General features: G+C 49.8%; 1 protein-coding gene across 1 annotated transcript; it reads right to left on the reverse strand.

Annotated features, from left to right (window-relative positions):
• Window positions 1–292: 292 nt before the first annotated feature.
• LOC123445234 (2-pyrone-4,6-dicarboxylate hydrolase) lies at window positions 293–3,808 on the reverse strand. Its single transcript, XM_045122196.1, has 10 exons — window positions 3,509–3,808; window positions 3,344–3,415; window positions 2,586–2,665; window positions 2,370–2,469; window positions 2,236–2,289; window positions 2,050–2,127; window positions 1,413–1,510; window positions 1,263–1,320; window positions 741–862; window positions 293–633 (listed from the first exon to the last, which is right to left on the reverse strand). Exons 1-10 carry the CDS (start codon window positions 3,740–3,742, stop codon window positions 477–479), a joined length of 1,053 nt encoding a protein of 350 aa, XP_044978131.1. The 5' UTR covers window positions 3,743–3,808; the 3' UTR covers window positions 293–476.
• Between the last annotated feature and the right edge of the window lie 15,208 nt (window positions 3,809–19,016).

Below are 19,016 nucleotides of genomic sequence, written 5' to 3' on the forward strand. Positions count from 1 at the left end.
GGCTTTAGCGATTTCCTTCCCTAGTCCCTACACTGTTATTTTCTGCATATCTATCGTAGTCATAGACCTGTAGATGGAGAATTAGAGCTTCACCGGGTGAGCTCTTATATAGATATCACTGTCATATGCTAAGGTGCATGGTCATATCAGCAAAATACACTTATCTTGCAAAGACATACAAGGCTCCAGAAGACAGCCCAGACCGAAAAATAACCAGCAAAATCTGGTCTATTCTTGTGATGCAAGTCAATATTTTGCATATGCTTTGTACCCTTATTGGGGAGCAGAAAGGTTGGCAGTAGGAAGAGCTATTGGATTTATTAAACCTCTGGAGAAGGGGCACACACTTGAACATGACTGTCAAACTGAACAATAACAAACTAGATAGATCCTTCCCCCTTTCAAACAAGGATTTCTAAACTGAACAATACCAGACTGAGCTGCAACACTGTCATACCTGCCATGCTACATCTCACTCATGGAGTAACCCATGCACCTTGAAATAGTTGGCTTACTGTTTTGCCTAAAATCCACTCCAGATCTGAAGACGAAACAGCTACCTTGCCAGCGACATGAGAGATTGCCTCCTTTGCTCCTTTGTAGCCACATTCAGGAACGACGTAGGGGAAGTCACTGCAAAAAAAATCCCAGAACATACCATCATGCTCATGGGGGTATAGACGTATGGTAAAAATAGTCTGATGCAATGAAACTCTCACTGGTGCGCTGATTGAACTCACCTTCCCCACATTATTCGGTTAGCTCCATAGCTGGAGATCACCCGAGAAAGAAGCTGAGACGTGTCCTCATACGGATACGCTTCTCTGGTGATCCGGAAAAGAGCACTGTATTTGACGTAAACCTGTTGAAGTAATGCGTCATTGAATCAGTGTTTACAGGATGACACTGAACAACAGATCTGAACACGGTACTGTGGCAAAGCAACTTCTTTCTAATCAGACACCAGACATCATTCTACCTCTTTGGCTTAATTTTGGGTACAGTCACTTGACTGCCAACAGGTACTCCACCTCATAAAATGCTTCTGTTAATCTCTGATCCCTTTGTTCTGGTACTAGAAATTACAATACGAATACTAGCTTTGACATATGATGGAAATATACCCGCACAAAAGAAGATAAATACTGGAAATAGCCAACTTGCGCAAGATTTCTTTTTCAGAAACTATTCACAATCATGCAAGAATATAAACCAGAGTTAGTTGAGTTACCTGTACAAGGGAACAGAATTAAGGAAGGTACCTGTGGGAATCTGGCTAAGCTCAGAAATGAAGAGAATGCCTTTTCTTCTTCATCATTCCTGCATGTCGATGCAGAAGAAGTTAATATAGACGACAACATGGTCAGAATTACATTCTTCCAGTTTATGAACGAGAAGACACACAAGCATACGTTGGTGGCTTGCAGAAAGCCATATGATCAAATATAACAGTGGTTGCAGGATAATCCGTACACAGCTCCTCTATTTCCTGAATATATGAACTGATCCCCTGCATGAACAAGAACATAAAAGGATATTCATGGAACAGAAGATATGTGTTCTTTTACGAAGTACTCCCTTTGTTCCTAAATATAAGTCTTTTAAGAGATTTCATTAAAGGTCTACATACGGAGCAAAATAAGTGAATCTATACTCTAAAATATGTCTATATACATCCGTATGTGGTTCACTAGTGAAACCTCTAGAAAGACTTATATTTAGGAACGGAGGAAGTAGCAGGGAATTTACATTTCAGTGGATACTAATACACAACTGTAAGTCTGTAACTAGCTTTTAATATTGCATCACTTCTAGCTGCTTAGTGACACAACCAATGATCTCAAGCGTGCAATTTTTCTGGATGGAACCTTACTGGAGCCCATGATGTGAACTTGACTTCTGTCAAGCTGTTAAATTTTTTTGTAGTTACAGAGTTTATTACCACTAGCAATTTTGCAGCAGAAACACATAATATGAAACCTAAAATTCGATTGCAGCCATTACATATTTTGAGTACACATGCATATAGTATAGGCATGCTTCTTTTACCTTCATCACCATTATTCCAACTGGTGCTCCAAGTTCTCCAGCCTTAGCAAACAATGATCTCCCGACCTCATTAGTCATCTATAATATGATAAATTTTGTGTTCACAGTCATCTATGCTCGTAAAGCAAAATTCAGAAGTACAAGAAAGCTGCTTGTACAATGATGCATAGTTGCACATTTGCAAACCTTTTGACCTGAAGGCCATAAGTTCGGGTTGAAACGGACAGCACGGTATTTTTCCTGGTGAAAAGCAAATGAAATGCATGTTAGAAATTAGGATGGGCCTTTTTTTATGGTCGGGAAGTTCAAAAAGATTGTACTTGCACAATCAGATGTTCAAGCTGTTTAATGCCGCTCCCATCATCTGCAGGATTTGCGAGGCAGCAACCAATAAATTTAGATGGATACTTCTGCAACACACTACAGAGAAAAACAAGTAAGACTGAGACATATCAAAGAGGGAATTTCACTGAACTTTTCATATAGATACAAATCATATGACTAGTTCAGTTCATCTGGATGCAAGAAAAGTTTACCTAGTAACTAAAGAGTGGTCAAACATGTGATTAATAGGCTGAACAATGAGCGCGCCGTCAACTCCAGCTTCATCCATACACTAGGGGAAAGAGAAACAAATAGGTTCAAAATGATAATCTGACCGGCATATTAGTCTCAGGTCTCAAGAGTTTAATAAAAAAATAAGTGCCGGGATAAAGAAATATGAAATGCATGTTGGAACTAATATTTTGCAGTACATAGCTAGCAGCTAAGAAACAGAGGTCATGTCGATACACAGAAATAGGGAAGGGGGCGTTGGGTGTTGCGTTTCCTCGTTAAATTCCCAAGCTCCAAATAGCTAATTTAGGGCATCTCCAGCCGATCCCTTAAAATGCAACTCCTTATATGCCTCTTTATACTTAACTCCTTATAATTTGAGGGGTTAAACGGTGGCTGGACCGAACCGAATCCTCAAATTTAACTCCCTATAGCTTACATTTGGTTCACATATTCCGTCGAACACTTGCAATGCAGCACTCAACGCACACACACAACCTATGGAACCAGAAAAGGAGGGCACCTTAACACCCTATGGCCTATGCATTTGTTCAGCCAAACAACCAGTACCACCGCAATCCTGCCCCGATTATCAGAGAAAACTAAAAATCATGCCAGGATGCGGTCTACTATCATCATATCCATCTACTGAGTAGTGAGTACTATCATCATATCCATGTACTGAGTACTATCATCATATCCAAAGATACTTCCACAAGCAAAGAAGAATAATGGAGACCTGGAGCAAGAAGTCCACATCACCCCGGAGCGTCGTCTCCTGGCCCGGGAAAAAGGGATAATTCTCGGCAGCCTGCACGCGCGCACAACCACATAAATCTCATCAAGGGAAGGTGCCAACAATTGGGAATTGGTGCGCGTCCGTCCGTGGAGGTGCCTTTTTTACCTGCAGCGGCGATGCCCAGACGTGGAGATGGGAGTCCACGACCTTGCAAGAAGCGGAGGCGGCCTTGCCGGAGGCGGCCATAGCGGCGGCGCAAATGGCGGTGGTGGAGGAGAGGAGCAGCCTCCTGCTCGTTGCCGCGGCTGTGGGTGGGATATATGATAGCAGAGTGCGCGAGGTTGTGGCTAGCGGGGTCAGGAATCTGCAGGTGGCAGCCGCTGCTGATGAGGAGGCCATTAACGAGGGATGGCGGTGGCCTCTGGTCTGGTGAAGTCGACCGGTGGTTGTGTCACGCGCGGGGAGCTTTGGGTTAAGGCAACCACGGAAGTGCCGTATATTTGCGGCACTTAAACTTTTTTTTTTGGCTGCCAAAAAAATTATAAATGGTTCAAAAAAAATAGTTAGAGCAACTTCAATGGGACGACCCATTTCGTCCGCCGTCGTCCGTTTGGGTCGGCGGGGACAAAAATAATGACCTAACGCGTCGACCCATTGCCAAAACGCGTCCGCGCCGATCCATTTCCGGCCCAAATTTGAGACTGAAATGTGTTGCGCAGAAGCGAAGCGGACGCGCGCGCACCCTCTCGATGTCCGCCCCCAACCACCGCGGTCAACATTATTTATGACGGTCGCCATCCTCGGGCCCACGCGTCAGCGACCGCGACCGGTCTTTTTTAATCCGAGCGTGCTGTGGGTTCCGCCATCTGCTTCCAAAACCCCGTCCGTCCACATCCAGCCACCTCCTCGGTGACCAAAACCTTAGCACCATGGTCGGCGGGCTTTCCAAACAAGGGCAAGGCCCCGCTCTACCCCCGCGCCATCTCCCCGCCATCGTCTTCCCACCGGCCTCGCCAGCGTGTGAGCGTCTCGGTGCACCAAGCGCGGTGGCACTAGGACCACCACGTGTCACTCCCTTGCCCCGATGTCACGCTGTCGCACGGCTGGTGTGACGCCCTCGGCTTAATCGTACGCTAAACATACACGCAAATGCGTACGATCAAACCCAAGGACTCACGGGGAGATATCACAACACAACTCTAGACACAAATAAAACAACATCAGCTTCATATTACAAGCCAGGGGCCTCGAGGGCTAGAATACGAAAGCTCGATAAACACACGAGTCAGCGGAAGCAACAAATATCTGAGTACAGACACAAAACATGGGGGTGCCTTAGAGAAGGCTAGCACAAAAGATACAACGATCGAACGAGGCGAGGCCTCCTGCCTGGGAACCTCCTATCTACTCCTGATCATCAGCGGCCTCCACGTAGTAGTAGGCACCGTCGGGGTAGCAGTCGTCGGTGGCGGGGACCTCCATCTCCTGGGCTTCATCATCTGGTCGCAGCAACCGGATCAAGGGAACAAGGGGGAGCAAAGCAGCGGTGAGTACTCATCCAAAGTACTCGCAAGTCTTACATCAGAACTATTCTATTTATGCATCAGTATCAAAGAAGGGGGGGGTTATATGTGGACTGACTGCAGCAATGCGAGAATAGAGAGGAAAGGCCTAGTCCTATCGAAGACTAGCATCTTCAGGGTCTTGCAGCAATAGACGAGAGTAGAACAGGGGGGGTAACACATTAATAGTCATATTGTTGCAGCAATAATAAAGTGAGGTCACGCCTAAAGATCCTCCCTCGACTCCCTGCGTGGAAGCAATCCCGAGGCAAACTAATTCCAGTTAAGTAACAATTTTAGTTGTATAAGATCGGGGCACAACTCCAAGTCGTCCTGTAACCGTGGACACGGCTATCCGAATAGTTAATTTTCATCCCTGCAGGGGTGCACCACATGTCCCGTCACGCTCGATAACACTCTGGCCGGACATACTTTTCTGGGTCCTGCCCGGCCTCGGAATATCGACACGTCGCAACCCCACCTAAGACTAATCAGAGAGGCCAGCCCGCCGGTCTAAATCCTAAGCACAAAGGGTTCATGGGCCCAGTTCCCCTTCACGCTCCTGCACGTGGCGTGGGCGGCCGACGTCAGTCCTAGCATCCCTTAATCACAAGCGCGATGCATCTCGGGACCACTCGGGCGCGCGCCGCTACACTGCTGGCATCTGAAAAGCTTCGGCTGATACCGCGACGCCGAGTACCCATAATTCTTCCCGCGTAGCCGGTTAGTGCGAAAAGGTCTCCGACCAACCCAGATCAAATACCCAAATCCATTAGCATTTTAATTAGGCCAACAACACAGTCTCGCGGGAATCCACCCGTCTTACAACTAATCACCGAAGATCCCAGTAACATGGTCGAGTAACTGTGTGGTTGTAACATCGGGGGGAATCCGAGGTATCACCTCGTTGGATTCCGAACGATGTACCCGTCAAGGTGGGCTTAGAGGAATCACCCTCGGGGGTCCCACACTCGCGGGGTGGCACGACAGAGACGTCATCGGGAATGGTGAAAGAGGAATCACCCTCGATAACCATGACCGACTAGCTATACTACAGAGATATCATCAGGAGTACTTAGCGAGGTGTCACCCTCGGTACCCGATAGTATCCCTGTAGCGTCGTACAACGAAGGGGGGTGAACGTGCTGTGTCGGGTCTGGCTCGTCGATCAGAGATCGAGATTTGGAAACAAGCGGGGCAACTGATCTACGGGGTCAGAGGGGATGACTGCTCCACCTATACTAAGCAGGTTAAAGGTACAGGACTGAAAGTAGCAGTTCATCAAGAACAGGCTATGCATCAGATATAGGAGCTAACTACAACAGTAGCAAAATACTAATGCAAGCAGTAGGAAGAAAGACATAGGCGATATAGGAATGATCAAGAGGGGGTTTGCTTGCCTTGCTGCTCTGCGGCAAAGGACTGATCGGCAGGGTCGTAGATGTACCCGGCAGCAGCGTCAGTCTCGGGGTCTACCGGTAAGAAGAGGGGGAAGAAACAATAAATAATAGCACCGATGCAACACAAAACATGACATGGAAATATGCAGGCTAGACATGAGCTAACGCAGCAACATCCGTCATAGACGGGTCGGAAGAATATCTGACGATATTTTCCCGGGTCTCGGGTTACTACCGGTTATACTGGAAACGATGGAAAAGTTCCATGTTTGCTATGCTAGGGACGCGTGACAGACGAACGGGCCGTGTATCCGGGTTCGTCTCGCTTTGCTGATCAACTTTCATGTTGAAAATATTTTGATCTGACTTACGGATTATTTAATATTAATTTTCAAAGGTTTATTAATTATTTAAGAATTAAAAACAGATTTAAAAGATTTAGTAAAATCCTATTATGACATCATCGCGAGGTCAGGCTGACATCACATTTGACCGGTCAACTGACCAGCGGGTCCCGAACGTCATAGGCACAAGTTTTATTTAAGATTAATTATTTATTAATCAGATTAATTCAACGAGGGACCCACGTGTCATACTCTAATTATGTTAATTAATTATTTTAACTAAATATCTATTTATTTATCTATTTTAAGAAAACATTATTTTTAATCATCGCGTGGGGCCTCCCTGTCATTGACAGCGGTGCATTGGCCCCACCGGTAAGTGGCCTAAGGTTATTTCCTCATTTATTTTTATTAGATACTTATCCGTGCAAATACCGTATTCCTCTAAATATCCATATACGCAAATACATACATAATACGGGTATCGAATACATACATACATACATACATACATACGGCATCTAATACATCAATTGTTTTTATTTCTTTTTCTCTCAAAACACTCATCTCCCTCTCTCTGTTAACAGAGACAGAGAAGTTCTTTTGCTACTCCACCTAGAAGAACACAAACTTCGAATCCTTCTACCGGAGTCCACCGTCGACGGATCGAGGCCCCGTTTGCCGGAACGGAACCGGGACGGCGAGGAGATCGACATGGTGGGAGGAGCCCGAAGAGGGGCTCACCGACGGTGACGTGACGGCCCGGTGAAGCCGGAGTTCGCACGAAGATGACGGTGGAGACGGCGTGGAGGCGGTGACGGTGACGGTGATGGTGACGTGCCGGCGAGGAGGAACCGGTCGGATGTTCGCCGAGAGGGGCCCCGTGAGGAGGACCCCCGGGATGGAGCCGCCGGCGGGATGGGGAGGGCCCCGGCCGCCGGACCTGGAGGGGGGGGCCGAGGTGGCCGGCGTGGTGGAGGTGGCGCGCCGGCCGGGGAGGGGGGGGGCTCGCCGTGAGGTGGGGGGGTCGCCGTGAGGTGGGGGGCCGCCGGGTTGGGCGGCCCGGTGGAGGAGGTGGCCATGGGGTGGGGAGGAGGCCGTGGGGGGAGGAGGCCGGCGGGGGAGAGGGCTGGCCGTCGGGGGGGGCTGCCGGTGGGGGGGGTCGACGGGAGGTAGGAGGAGGAGACGACGTGGGAGTTGGGAGAGGAGGGGGGCTCGACAGGGGAGAGATCTGGGGGAGGAGGCCACGGGAGGAGAGGAGGGAGATCGTGGGGGAGGGGGTGTCGGTGGGTTGGGGAGGGTCACGAGAGGGGAGGGAGAGGTGGCGGCGTGGGGGTGGGGCCCCCCACGAGGGGGGGGGCTGGCGGCGGCGCCCAGGGGGGGGGAGGGAGTTGGCGTGGGGGTGGGGTGGCGCTAGGGTTTTGGAGGGTGGGGGTGGTGGCCGGCTGGGCCTTTTGGCCCAGTTGGGCCACGGGGGAGTGAGGGTTGTTTTCAATTTTATTTATTTTTTTTGATTAGATTTATTTTGTTTTCTCTTTTCCCTTTTCTTTTTATTATTTCTTTCTTTCAGTTTTCTTTCTTTCTTTTATCATTACTGTTTCTTTAATACTTTCCTCGTTTTTACATATATATTCTTGTAATATTTGCAATGAACTCATAACGTACTCTACTTTTGTTTTCAAATCTGAAATCCGGACAAACTCGAATCAACGCGGGTCTGAGATGGAAATCCGATGACGTGGCATCATTAACGGTTGATCACTGTAGCTTGATTACGATTACTACTGTAGCAAAAGTCGAGGATGTCACAATTCTCCCCTACTAACAAGAATTCTCGTCCCGAGAATTAAGAGGTACAGGGAAAGAGCCCGGGGTATTCATCACGAAGATGATCCTCGCGTTCCCAAGTGGCTTCATCTTCAGAGTGATTTGACCACTGCACCTTAAGGAACTTAGTGACCTTGCGACGAGTCTTACGTTCAGCTTGGTCGAGAATGCAGACCGGATGCTCTTTATAAGAGAGGTCTTGTTGTAGCTCAAGCATATCGTGATCCACTGCTCGAATAGGGTCCTTGAAGCAGCGACGGAGCTGAGAAACATGGAAGACATCGTGAACCTGAGAAAGGTTCGCCGGCAGTTCCAATTGATAAGCCACTCTTCCACGCCTTTCGAGAACAGTGAAAGGACCAATATAACGAGGAGCTAACTTGCCCTTGATTCCGAAACGGTGTGCACCTCTCATTGGTGTGACACGAAGATAAGCCTTTTCGCCAGGTTGATAGACCATATCTTGATGATGACGGTCATACTGACTCTTCTGACGAGACTGAGCAGCCTTCAGATTCTCATGAATAATGCGGACTTGATCTTCGGCATGTTGAATAATATCCGGACCGAAGAGTGATCGTTCCCCAGTTTCTGACCAATTCAGAGGAGTTCGACACCTTCGCCCATACAATACTTCGAAAGGGGCCATCTTCAGACTAGCTTGATAGCTATTGTTGTACGAGAACTCGGCATACGGGAGAGATTCCTCCCATTTCTTACCGAAAGAAATGACACAAGCTCGAAGCATGTCCTCGAGAATTTGGTTGACTCGTTCAACTTGTCCCTGGGATTGAGGATGAAATGCAGTGCTGAAGGACAGATGAGTCCCCATAGCCTTTTGAAAACTTTCCCAGAATTTTGAAGTAAACAAGCTGCCACGGTCCGAACTGATTACCAACGGAATACCGTGAAGTGAAACAACTCTTGACATATAAAGATCTGCCAGCTGACTAGCATTAATCGTTTCTTTGACGGCCAGGAAATGTGCAACTTTGGACAGTCGATCAATGACGACAAGAATAGCATCATTACCTTTCTGAGACCTGGGAAAACCAGTGACGAAGTCCATTTCAACGTGATCCCATTTCCACTCGGGAATAGAGATAGGTTGCAGAGTTCCAGCAGGCTTTTGGTGTTCTGCTTTGATACGCCGGCATATATCACATTCTGCCACATAGCGTGCAATGTCTTGTTTCATATTGGGCCACCAGAATCTTTGCCGGATGTCTTGGTACATCTTGGTACTACCCGGGTGAATAGACAATGGTGTGTCATGAGCTTCTTCCATCACCTTCCCAGTCATCCTGAGATTTTCCTTCTTATTTGGAACGAATAGGCGACCCTTGAAATACAAGGCACCACCTTCATCAACAGTGAAAAAGGAGGGTTTACCCTTCGCAATATAACTCTTAATCCTGTCGACATCATCGTCAAAGTTTTGTATATTCTTTATGGAGCTCACAAGATCTGGTTCAACCACTAGGTTACTGAGGGAACCCTGATTAACAACACGAAGGTTCATCTTTTGATACTCTTCAGGGGGAGGAACAAGGTAACCCTGAGGAACAATGTGGAGGTTCAGCTTACGGAATTCCTCTTGCAGACGATCGTGAACCTGATGAACCTGGAGGTGGTTGCAGTATGACTTGCGACTTAAGGCATCAGCCATTACGTTAGCCTTGCCAGGGGTATATGATATACTACAGTCAAAATCTGCTATACGCTCCATCCATCTTTGTTGACGCAGGTTCAGCTCCGGTTGAGTGAACAAGTACTTCAGACTTTGATGGTCGGTGTAGATTTCACAGCGATTACCGACAAGGTATTGTCGCCATTCCTTCAATGCATGAATGACTGCGGCAAGCTCGAGATCATGAACTGGGTAGTTCTCTTCATGAGCACGCAGTTGACGCGAAGCATAAGCGATCACCTTGCGATCCTGCATTAGGACACAACCTATTCCTTGACGAGAAGCATCACAGTATATGACGAAATCCCTTTTCGTATCTGGAGGAGCAAGTACTGGAGCGGACGTCAGTTTGTCCTTGAGTGCCTGGAAACTTTCCTGACATTTATCAGTCCATTCATACTTAACACCTTTGTGAAGCAGGTTGGTTAAGGGCTTCGCAATCTTGGAGAAGTTCTCGACGAATCGACGGCAATAGCTGGCGAGTCCGAGAAAACTTCTGACTTGCTTGACATTCTTCGGGGGAGTCCAGTCAAGAATAGCTTGAATTCGTTCGGGGTTGACCGCAATACCATCCTTGGAAATCACATGACCAAGGTAAGTCACTTCGTCTAGCCAGAACTCACATTTGGAATACTTCGCATAGAGTTTATGCTCCCGAAGCTTATCCAGTACAAGACGAAGATGTTCAGCATGCTCTTCTTTGTTCTTCGAAAACACCAGAATATCATCCAGATATACCACGACAAATTTGTCGAGGTAGTCCATGAATATATAATTCATCAGTCGAGAGAAGGTTGCCGGTGCATTGGTTAAGCCGAAGGACATGACGGTGTACTCGTATGATCCATATCGAGTAACAAAGGCGGTCTTTGGAATATCCTCCTTGCGAACACGGATCTGGTGGTATCCCAATCTCAAGTCGAGCTTAGAGAAAACGGTGGAACCAGCAAGTTGATCATACAAATCATTTATCCGAGGGAGAGGATATTTGTTTTGAATAGTGGCCTGGTTGATAGGACGATAGTCTTGAACCAATCGATTTGTCCCATCCTTCTTCTTAACAAAAAGAGAAGGTGCTCCCCAAGCAGAGGAACTCGGACGGATGAAACCCAGACGGAGCGAGTTGTCAATTTCTTGCTTAAGTTCAAGGAGTTCATGTGGTGGCATTTTATAAGGACGCTTGGCAATAGGAGTGGTACCGGGTACCAAGTCAATGACAAACTCGACAGCTCGAGCAGGGGGAATCCCCGGAAGTTCTTCTGGAAAGACATCTTGGAACTCTCGGACCACTGGAATGTTTTCAATCCCTTCAAGAGGCGACGCATTTAATGCATTCAAGGCATACAGCCGTGCCTCAGCATTACGGACGAGACGAGCATGGTAGCTTACTAGTTCATCTGAAGGGTGTAGGAGGTGGACGGTTTTGGTGGCACAAACGATCGATGCCGTATGAGCCTTCAACCAGTCCATCCCCAATATGAGATCAATGTTGGATGACTTTAGTAGGATGGGGTTGGCAAGGAATTCTAATCCTTCAATTTCAACTGGAACATGGGGGCAAACCACAGAGGTTCGACATTCGCCCCCAGGGGTGTTTACCACTATCGGGAGGTTCATCTCTTCGCTCCTAATGTCATGCATGTATGCAAAATTTTCCGACATAAAGGAATGCGATGCTCCTGTATCAAACAATACAGAAGCAGGTACTGAGTTAACGAGAAGTGTACCCATCACGGTAGCAGGCTGGTCTTGAGCTTGACCCATATCAATGTTGTTGGCCTGACCACGAACATAAGCAGGCTTAGTGTTGAAGTTGCGGTTCTGGTTGTTGCCACGGCCAGTAGCGGGAAGTGCCAGCTGATTCTGATTCTGCCTGCAGTCTCTAGCACGGTGACCTGGACGGCCACACTTGAAGCACAACCCGTCCTCAGGACGGGAAGGAGGAACTCGAGGCGGTGGAGCTGGAAGCCTCGGCTGCCTAGGTGGTGGAGGAGGCAGGCGAGGTGCAGCATAGGACGGCCTCGGAGTAGGAGCAGGTGCATGGTACATGTTGTTGGGAATCCAGATCTTCCGCTTCTGTGCAGATGAGCCCGAAGATGAGCCCATGTCACGGTTGCGCTTGCTGCTATCTTTGTATTCCTGCAGACCAGTCTCAACCTGAATAGCCTTGTTCACGAGGGTGGCGAAATCAGCATAGTCCTGAACGAGGAGTGTCAGCTTGATATCAGGGTGGAGGCCTTCACGGAACTTCTCCTGCCTGCGTGCATCAGTCGCAATGTCTTCTTCAGCATAGCGAGATAATTCCAAAAATTCCCGCTGATAAGCATCCACAGTCTTGTTGCCCTGGACCAAGTTGCGGAACTCACGCTTCTTCCGGTCCATGATTCCCTGGGGAATGTATCGAGCACGGAAAGCAGCCTTGAACTCTGCCCAAGTGATGATAGTTCCATCGGGCTGAGAGCGCCTGTGGCTGTCCCACCATTGAGCAGCGGGACCCTTCAGAAAGTAGGCGGCAAAGTTGACATAGCTCGCCAGGGGCACATTGGCAGACTCTAGCTCATAAGAAATGTCACGGAGCCAGTCATCAGCATCAAGAGGCTGAGTTGAGCTGCGGTAGATCGCAGGGTTGAGACGGCAGAAGTCTTGCAGTGTCACGCCTTGTGGTTGATTCATGTTCGGCCTTTGGAACTGATCCATGAGCCCTTGCATAAACTGGCGGTTCAGCTCAAACTGTTGGATCATCCCTGCCATATACTCAGGAGGCGGGGGTGGTGCATCGTTGGCACGGCCACGCGGGCGGCCAGCTGGTCTAACCATCCTGTTAAATATTTAGCAGGGGTAGTTTAGCTTAAAGTAATTGAAAGGCATCGCACGCATTCATGAAGTAACCAAGCATAACGAAAGGGAAATGTGATAGATACTCCATAGTAGTTGAGTTCGACATACAGACCCATACATAAGTTCGATTACAGACTAACGATTAAAAACTCGAAATTTGGCGATAGCCCGGACGCATTTGACGATACCCTGGACTCACTAGGCGGCGCGCAGGCACGCGGTGGAAGAGTACCACAACGAGATGTAGCGATAAGGCTACATCAACGTCGGAGAGGACGAACGAATCCTGGTAGCTGGCGGTGATAGAAGGTAGGGACAGGACCCTGTGTCCCGTTGTGACTCTGGTGACGGTACCGCATCCAGTCGAGGAGCTGAGGTCCAAGTGCAGGGGTTCTACCCCCAACATCAGTCCACTCGAGAGCTGATGGTAGCTCTGTCCTGCTCGGCTCGCGGATGCGCAAAGGGGGATCCCTCGGACAGTGTGATGGCTGCAGCTCTGTCAACGCGTCGTAAAGACGAGCGCGTGTAGCATACAACTCCACAGTCAGAGCTCGGAAAGCACGATCCATTGCCTCAGTGTACTGCACCAAAATCCGCGCGTCGTACCGACGCGTCACGTAGGGGGCGCAGACAGCGACGTAGGAACGGTCGTTGCGCTCCCGAACGTCAGAAGCGTAGGCAGTGAGATCAGACCCAGTCTCATCCCCAGCAGGAGCATGCGGGATGTATCTGAAAGGGCTCTCCTCCAGGTGAGGGTACGCTCCACGGAGTCGGGTGATGGCGATGTAGGCCGCATCGTGGACGGCCATCTCGACCGACACTCCAATACCACAGAACACGTGGCGCTCGAGGGTCTCACCGCCCCTCTGGTCGAAGATGCGAACCTCAGCCTGGTACTGGTACTGGTTGTACTCGCGGAAATCCTCGAACACAGTGTACTCGGGGTACCAGCGATATCCCAGCCTGGTCAGGAGATCGACCAAAATGGCCGGGAACCCAGTCGTCTCGGTGGCCTGTGTCAGGCGCACGTGCTGTCTTGCGGGACGCATCTGAAAATAAGATTGACGGATGTCAATGACAGTGTGTGTAATACATATTCAGGAGAAAAAGAGTAGATAGTCCAGCGCTCCGGATTGATGTGATTCGAGAACCTAATGTTAGAGTTAGTAAAATCTTTGACCCGAAAGAGAAGAGAAAGTAGAGCCCAGAGTATAGGAAAGGAGTAAAAGATACTAATACCACCCAATTGAGATGTGGGCCCGTAAGCCACAACATCAGTGTTAGTAAGTTTTTCAAACACTAGACTCAACTTCGGCCAAGGAGTTGGAAAGGGGGGCTACCTACAGGCAGTTGGCTCTGATACCAACTTGTGACGCCCTCGGCTTAATCGTACGCTAAACATACACGCAAATGCGTACGATCAAACCCAAGGACTCACGGGGAGATATCACAACACAACTCTAGACACAAATAAAACAACATCAGCTTCATATTACAAGCCAGGGGCCTCGAGGGCTAGAATACGAAAGCTCGATAAACACACGAGTCAGCGGAAGCAACAAATATCTGAGTACAGACACAAAACATGGGGGTGCCTTAGAGAAGGCTAGCACAAAAGATACAACGATCGAACGAGGCGAGGCCTCCTGCCTGGGAACCTCCTATCTACTCCTGATCATCAGCGGCCTCCACGTAGTAGTAGGCACCGTCGGGGTAGCAGTCGTCGGTGGCGGGGACCTCCATCTCCTGGGCTTCATCATCTGGTCGCAGCAACCGGATCAAGGGAACAAGGGGGAGCAAAGCAGCGGTGAGTACTCATCCAAAGTACTCGCAAGTCTTACATCAGAACTATTCTATTTATGCATCAGTATCAAAGAAGGGGGGGTTATATGTGGACTGACTGCAGCAATGCGAGAATAGAGAGGGAAGGCCTAGTCCTATCGAAGACTAGCATCTTCAGGGTCTTGCAGCAATAGACGAGAGTAGAACAGGGGGGGTAACACACTAATAGTCATATTGTTGCAGCAATAATAAAGTGAGGTCACGCCTAAAGATCCTCCCTCGACTCCCTGCGAGGAAGCAATCCCGAGGCAAACTAATTCCAGTTAAGTAACAATTTTAGTTGTATAAGATCGGGGCACAACTCCAAGTCGTCCTGTAACCGTGGACACGGCTATCCGAATAGTTAATTTTCATCCCTGCAGGGGTGCACCACATGTCCCGTCACACTCGATAACACTCTGGCCGGACATACTTTTCTGGGTCCTGCCCGGCCTCGGAATATCGACACGTCGCAACCCCACCTAAGACTAATCAGAGAGGCCAGCCCGCCGGTCTAAATCCTAAGCACAAAGGGTTCATGGGCCCAGTTCCCCTTCACGCTCCTGCACGTGGCGTGGGCGGCCGACGTCAGTCCTAGCATCCCTTAATCACAAGCGCGATGCATCTCGGGACCACTCGGGCGCGCGCCGCTACACTGCTAGCATCTGAAAAGCTTCGGCTGATACCGCGACGCCGAGTACCCATAATTCTTCCCGCGTAGCCGGTTAGTGCGAAAAGGTCTCCGACCAACCCAGATCAAATACCCAAATCCATTAGCATTTTAATTAGGCCAACAACACAGTCTCGCGGGAATCCACCCGTCTTACAACTAATCACCGAAGATCCCAGTAACATGGTCGAGTAACTGTGTGGTTGTAACATCGGGGGGAATCCGAGGTATCACCTCGTTGGATTCCGAACGATGTACCCGTCAAGGTGGGCTTAGAGGAATCACCCTCGGGGGTCCCACACTCGCGGGGTGGCACGACAGAGACGTCATCGGGAATGGTGAAAGAGGAATCACCCTCGATAACCATGACCGACTAGCTATACTACAGAGATATCATCAGGAGTACTTAGCGAGGTGTCACCCTCGGTACCCGATAGTATCCCTGTAGCGTCGTACAACGAAGGGGGGTGAACGTGCTGTGTCGGGTCTGGCTCGTCGATCAGAGATCGAGATTTGGAAACAAGCGGGGCAACTGATCTACGGGGTCAGAGGGGATGACTGCTCCACCTATACTAAGCAGGTTAAAGGTACAGGACTGAAAGTAGCAGTTCATCAAGAACAGGCTATGCATCAGATATAGGAGCTAACTACAACAGTAGCAAAATACTAATGCAAGCAGTAGGAAGAAAGACATAGGCGATATAGGAATGATCAAGAGGGGGTTTGCTTGCCTTGCTGCTCTGCGGCAAAGGACTGATCGGCAGGGTCGTAGATGTACCCGGCAGCAGCGTCAGTCTCGGGGTCTACCGGTAAGAAGAGGGGGAAGAAACAATAAATAATAGCACCGATGCAACACAAAACATGACATGGAAATATGCAGGCTAGACATGAGCTAACGCAGCAACATCCGTCATAGACGGGTCGGAAGAATATCTGACGATATTTTCCCGGGTCTCGGGTTACTACCGGTTATACTGGAAACGATGGAAAAGTTCCATGTTTGCTATGCTAGGGACGCGTGACAGACGAACGGGCCGTGTATCCGGGTTCGTCTCGCTTTGCTGATCAACTTTCATGTTGAAAATATTTTGATCTGACTTACGGATTATTTAATATTAATTTTCAAAGGTTTATTAATTATTTAAGAATTAAAAACAGATTTAAAAGATTTAGTAAAATCCTATTATGACATCATCGCGAGGTCAGGCTGACATCACATTTGACCGGTCAACTGACCAGCGGGTCCCGAACGTCATAGGCACAAGTTTTATTTAAGATTAATTATTTATTAATCAGATTAATTCAACGAGGGACCCACGTGTCATACTCTAATTATGTTAATTAATTATTTTAACTAAATATCTATTTATTTATCTATTTTAAGAAAACATTATTTTTAATCATCGCGTGGGGCCTCCCTGTCATTGACAGCGGTGCATTGGCCCCACCGGTAAGTGGCCTAAGGTTATTTCCTCATTTATTTTTATTAGATACTTATCCGTGCAAATACCGTATTCCTCTAAATATCCATATACGCAAATACATACATAATACGGGTATCGAATACATACATACATACATACATACATACGGCATCTAATACATCAATTGTTTTTATTTCTTTTTCTCTCAAAACACTCATCTCCCTCTCTCTGTTAACAGAGACAGAGAAGTTCTTTTGCTACTCCACCTAGAAGAACACAAACTTCGAATCCTTCTACCGGAGTCCACCGTCGACGGATCGAGGCCCCGTTTGCCGGAACGGAACCGGGACGGCGAGGAGATCGACATGGTGGGAGGAGCCCGAAGAGGGGCTCACCGACGGTGACGTGACGGCCCGGTGAAGCCGGAGTTCGCACGAAGATGACGGTGGAGACGGCGTGGAGGCGGTGACGGTGACGGTGATGGTGACGTGCCGGCGAGGAGGAACCGGTCGGATGTTCGCCGAGAGGGGCCCCGTGAGGAGGACCCCCGGGATGGAGCCGCCGGCGGGATGGGGAGGGCCCCGGCCGCCGGACCTGGAGGGGGGGGCCGAGGTGGCCGGCGTGGTGGAGGTGGCGCGCCGGCCGGGGAGGTGGGGGGGTCGCCGTGAGGTGGGGGGCCGCCGGGTTGGGTGGCCCGGTGGAGGAGGTGGCCGTGGGGTGGGGAGGAGGCCGTGGGGGGAGGAGGCCGGCGGGGGAGAGGGCTGGCCGTCGGGGGGGGCTGCCGGTGGGGGGGGTCGACGGGAGGTAGGAGGAGGAGACGACGTGGGAGTTGGGAGAGGAGGGGGGCTCGACAGGGGAGAGATCTGGGGGAGGAGGCCACGGGAGGAGAGGAGGGAGATCGTGGGGGAGGGGGTGTCGGTGGGTTGGGGAGGGTCACGAGAGGGGAGGGAGAGGTGGCGGCGTGGGGGTGGGGCCCCCCACGAGGGGGGGGGGCTGGCGGCGGCGCCCAGGGGGGGGAGGGAGTTGGCGTGGGGGTGGGGTGGCGCTAGGGTTTTGGAGGGTGGGGGTGGTGGCCGGCTGGGCCTTTTGGCCCAGTTGGGCCACGGGGGAGTGAGGGTTGTTTTCAATTTTATTTATTTTTTTTGATTAGATTTATTTTGTTTTCTCTTTTCCCTTTTCTTTTTATTATTTCTTTCTTTCAGTTTTCTTTCTTTCTTTTATCATTACTGTTTCTTTAATACTTTCCTCGTTTTTACATATATATTCTTGTAATATTTGCAATGAACTCATAACGTACTCTACTTTTGTTTTCAAATCTGAAATCCGGACAAACTCGAATCAACGCGGGTCTGAGATGGAAATCCGATGACGTGGCATCATTAACGGTTGATCACTGTAGCTTAATTACGATTACTACTGTAGCAAAAGTCGAGGATGTCACAGCTGGCATCTGGATCCGGAGAGGATTCCGGTGACGGCCGTGCCGCGGTCGGCGCAGGTGCTTGCGGAGGAGGTGAGTCGTCGTTGATGTCTGCTGACGACGGAGCAGCGGCGAGACCCTACGTACGCGGCCGACTCGCCTAACTAGGAGGTGTGGTTCGCGGTGGAGCACGAGGAGTTGCGTCGTTGTGGCGTGGCGAAGTGCAGCGAGGAAGCCCTCGGTCGCCCCCGCCTGTCGTCAGCGACGAGGACCAGGAGGCTGAGGCCGCCTACTAGGCGGCGCTCGCAGCTGTTCTCTGCGACAGCGAGGAGGAAGCGCGGCGCAGGGCCGACGAGGAGGCGATTACCAGCAGGAGCTCGCGGAGGCCATCTCGCTGTCGGCCGTCAGCGACTGTGTCGTGCCACCCCCGCCAAAGCCCGAGCCCACGAAGCCGCGGGAGGTCTACCTGTGGACCGGCATCATCCACAAGTTCGTCATTGCGCCGCCCATCTGGCTGGGCGCGAGCAAGCCTACCTCGAGCACTGAAGGGCGGAGCGCGCCGAGGGCCTTCGGCTGATGGAGCTGTAGAAGGAGGCGGAGGAGGAACGACGGGAGGCAGAGGCGGAGGACCGTGCCCTTGCTACTGCGCTGCCACCGCCACCAGCACAGCCCACGTC

The sequence above is a fragment of the Hordeum vulgare genome, chromosome 3H (assembly GCF_904849725.1).
Source record: "Hordeum vulgare subsp. vulgare chromosome 3H, MorexV3_pseudomolecules_assembly, whole genome shotgun sequence".
NCBI lineage: Eukaryota > Viridiplantae > Streptophyta > Magnoliopsida > Poales > Poaceae > Hordeum > Hordeum vulgare.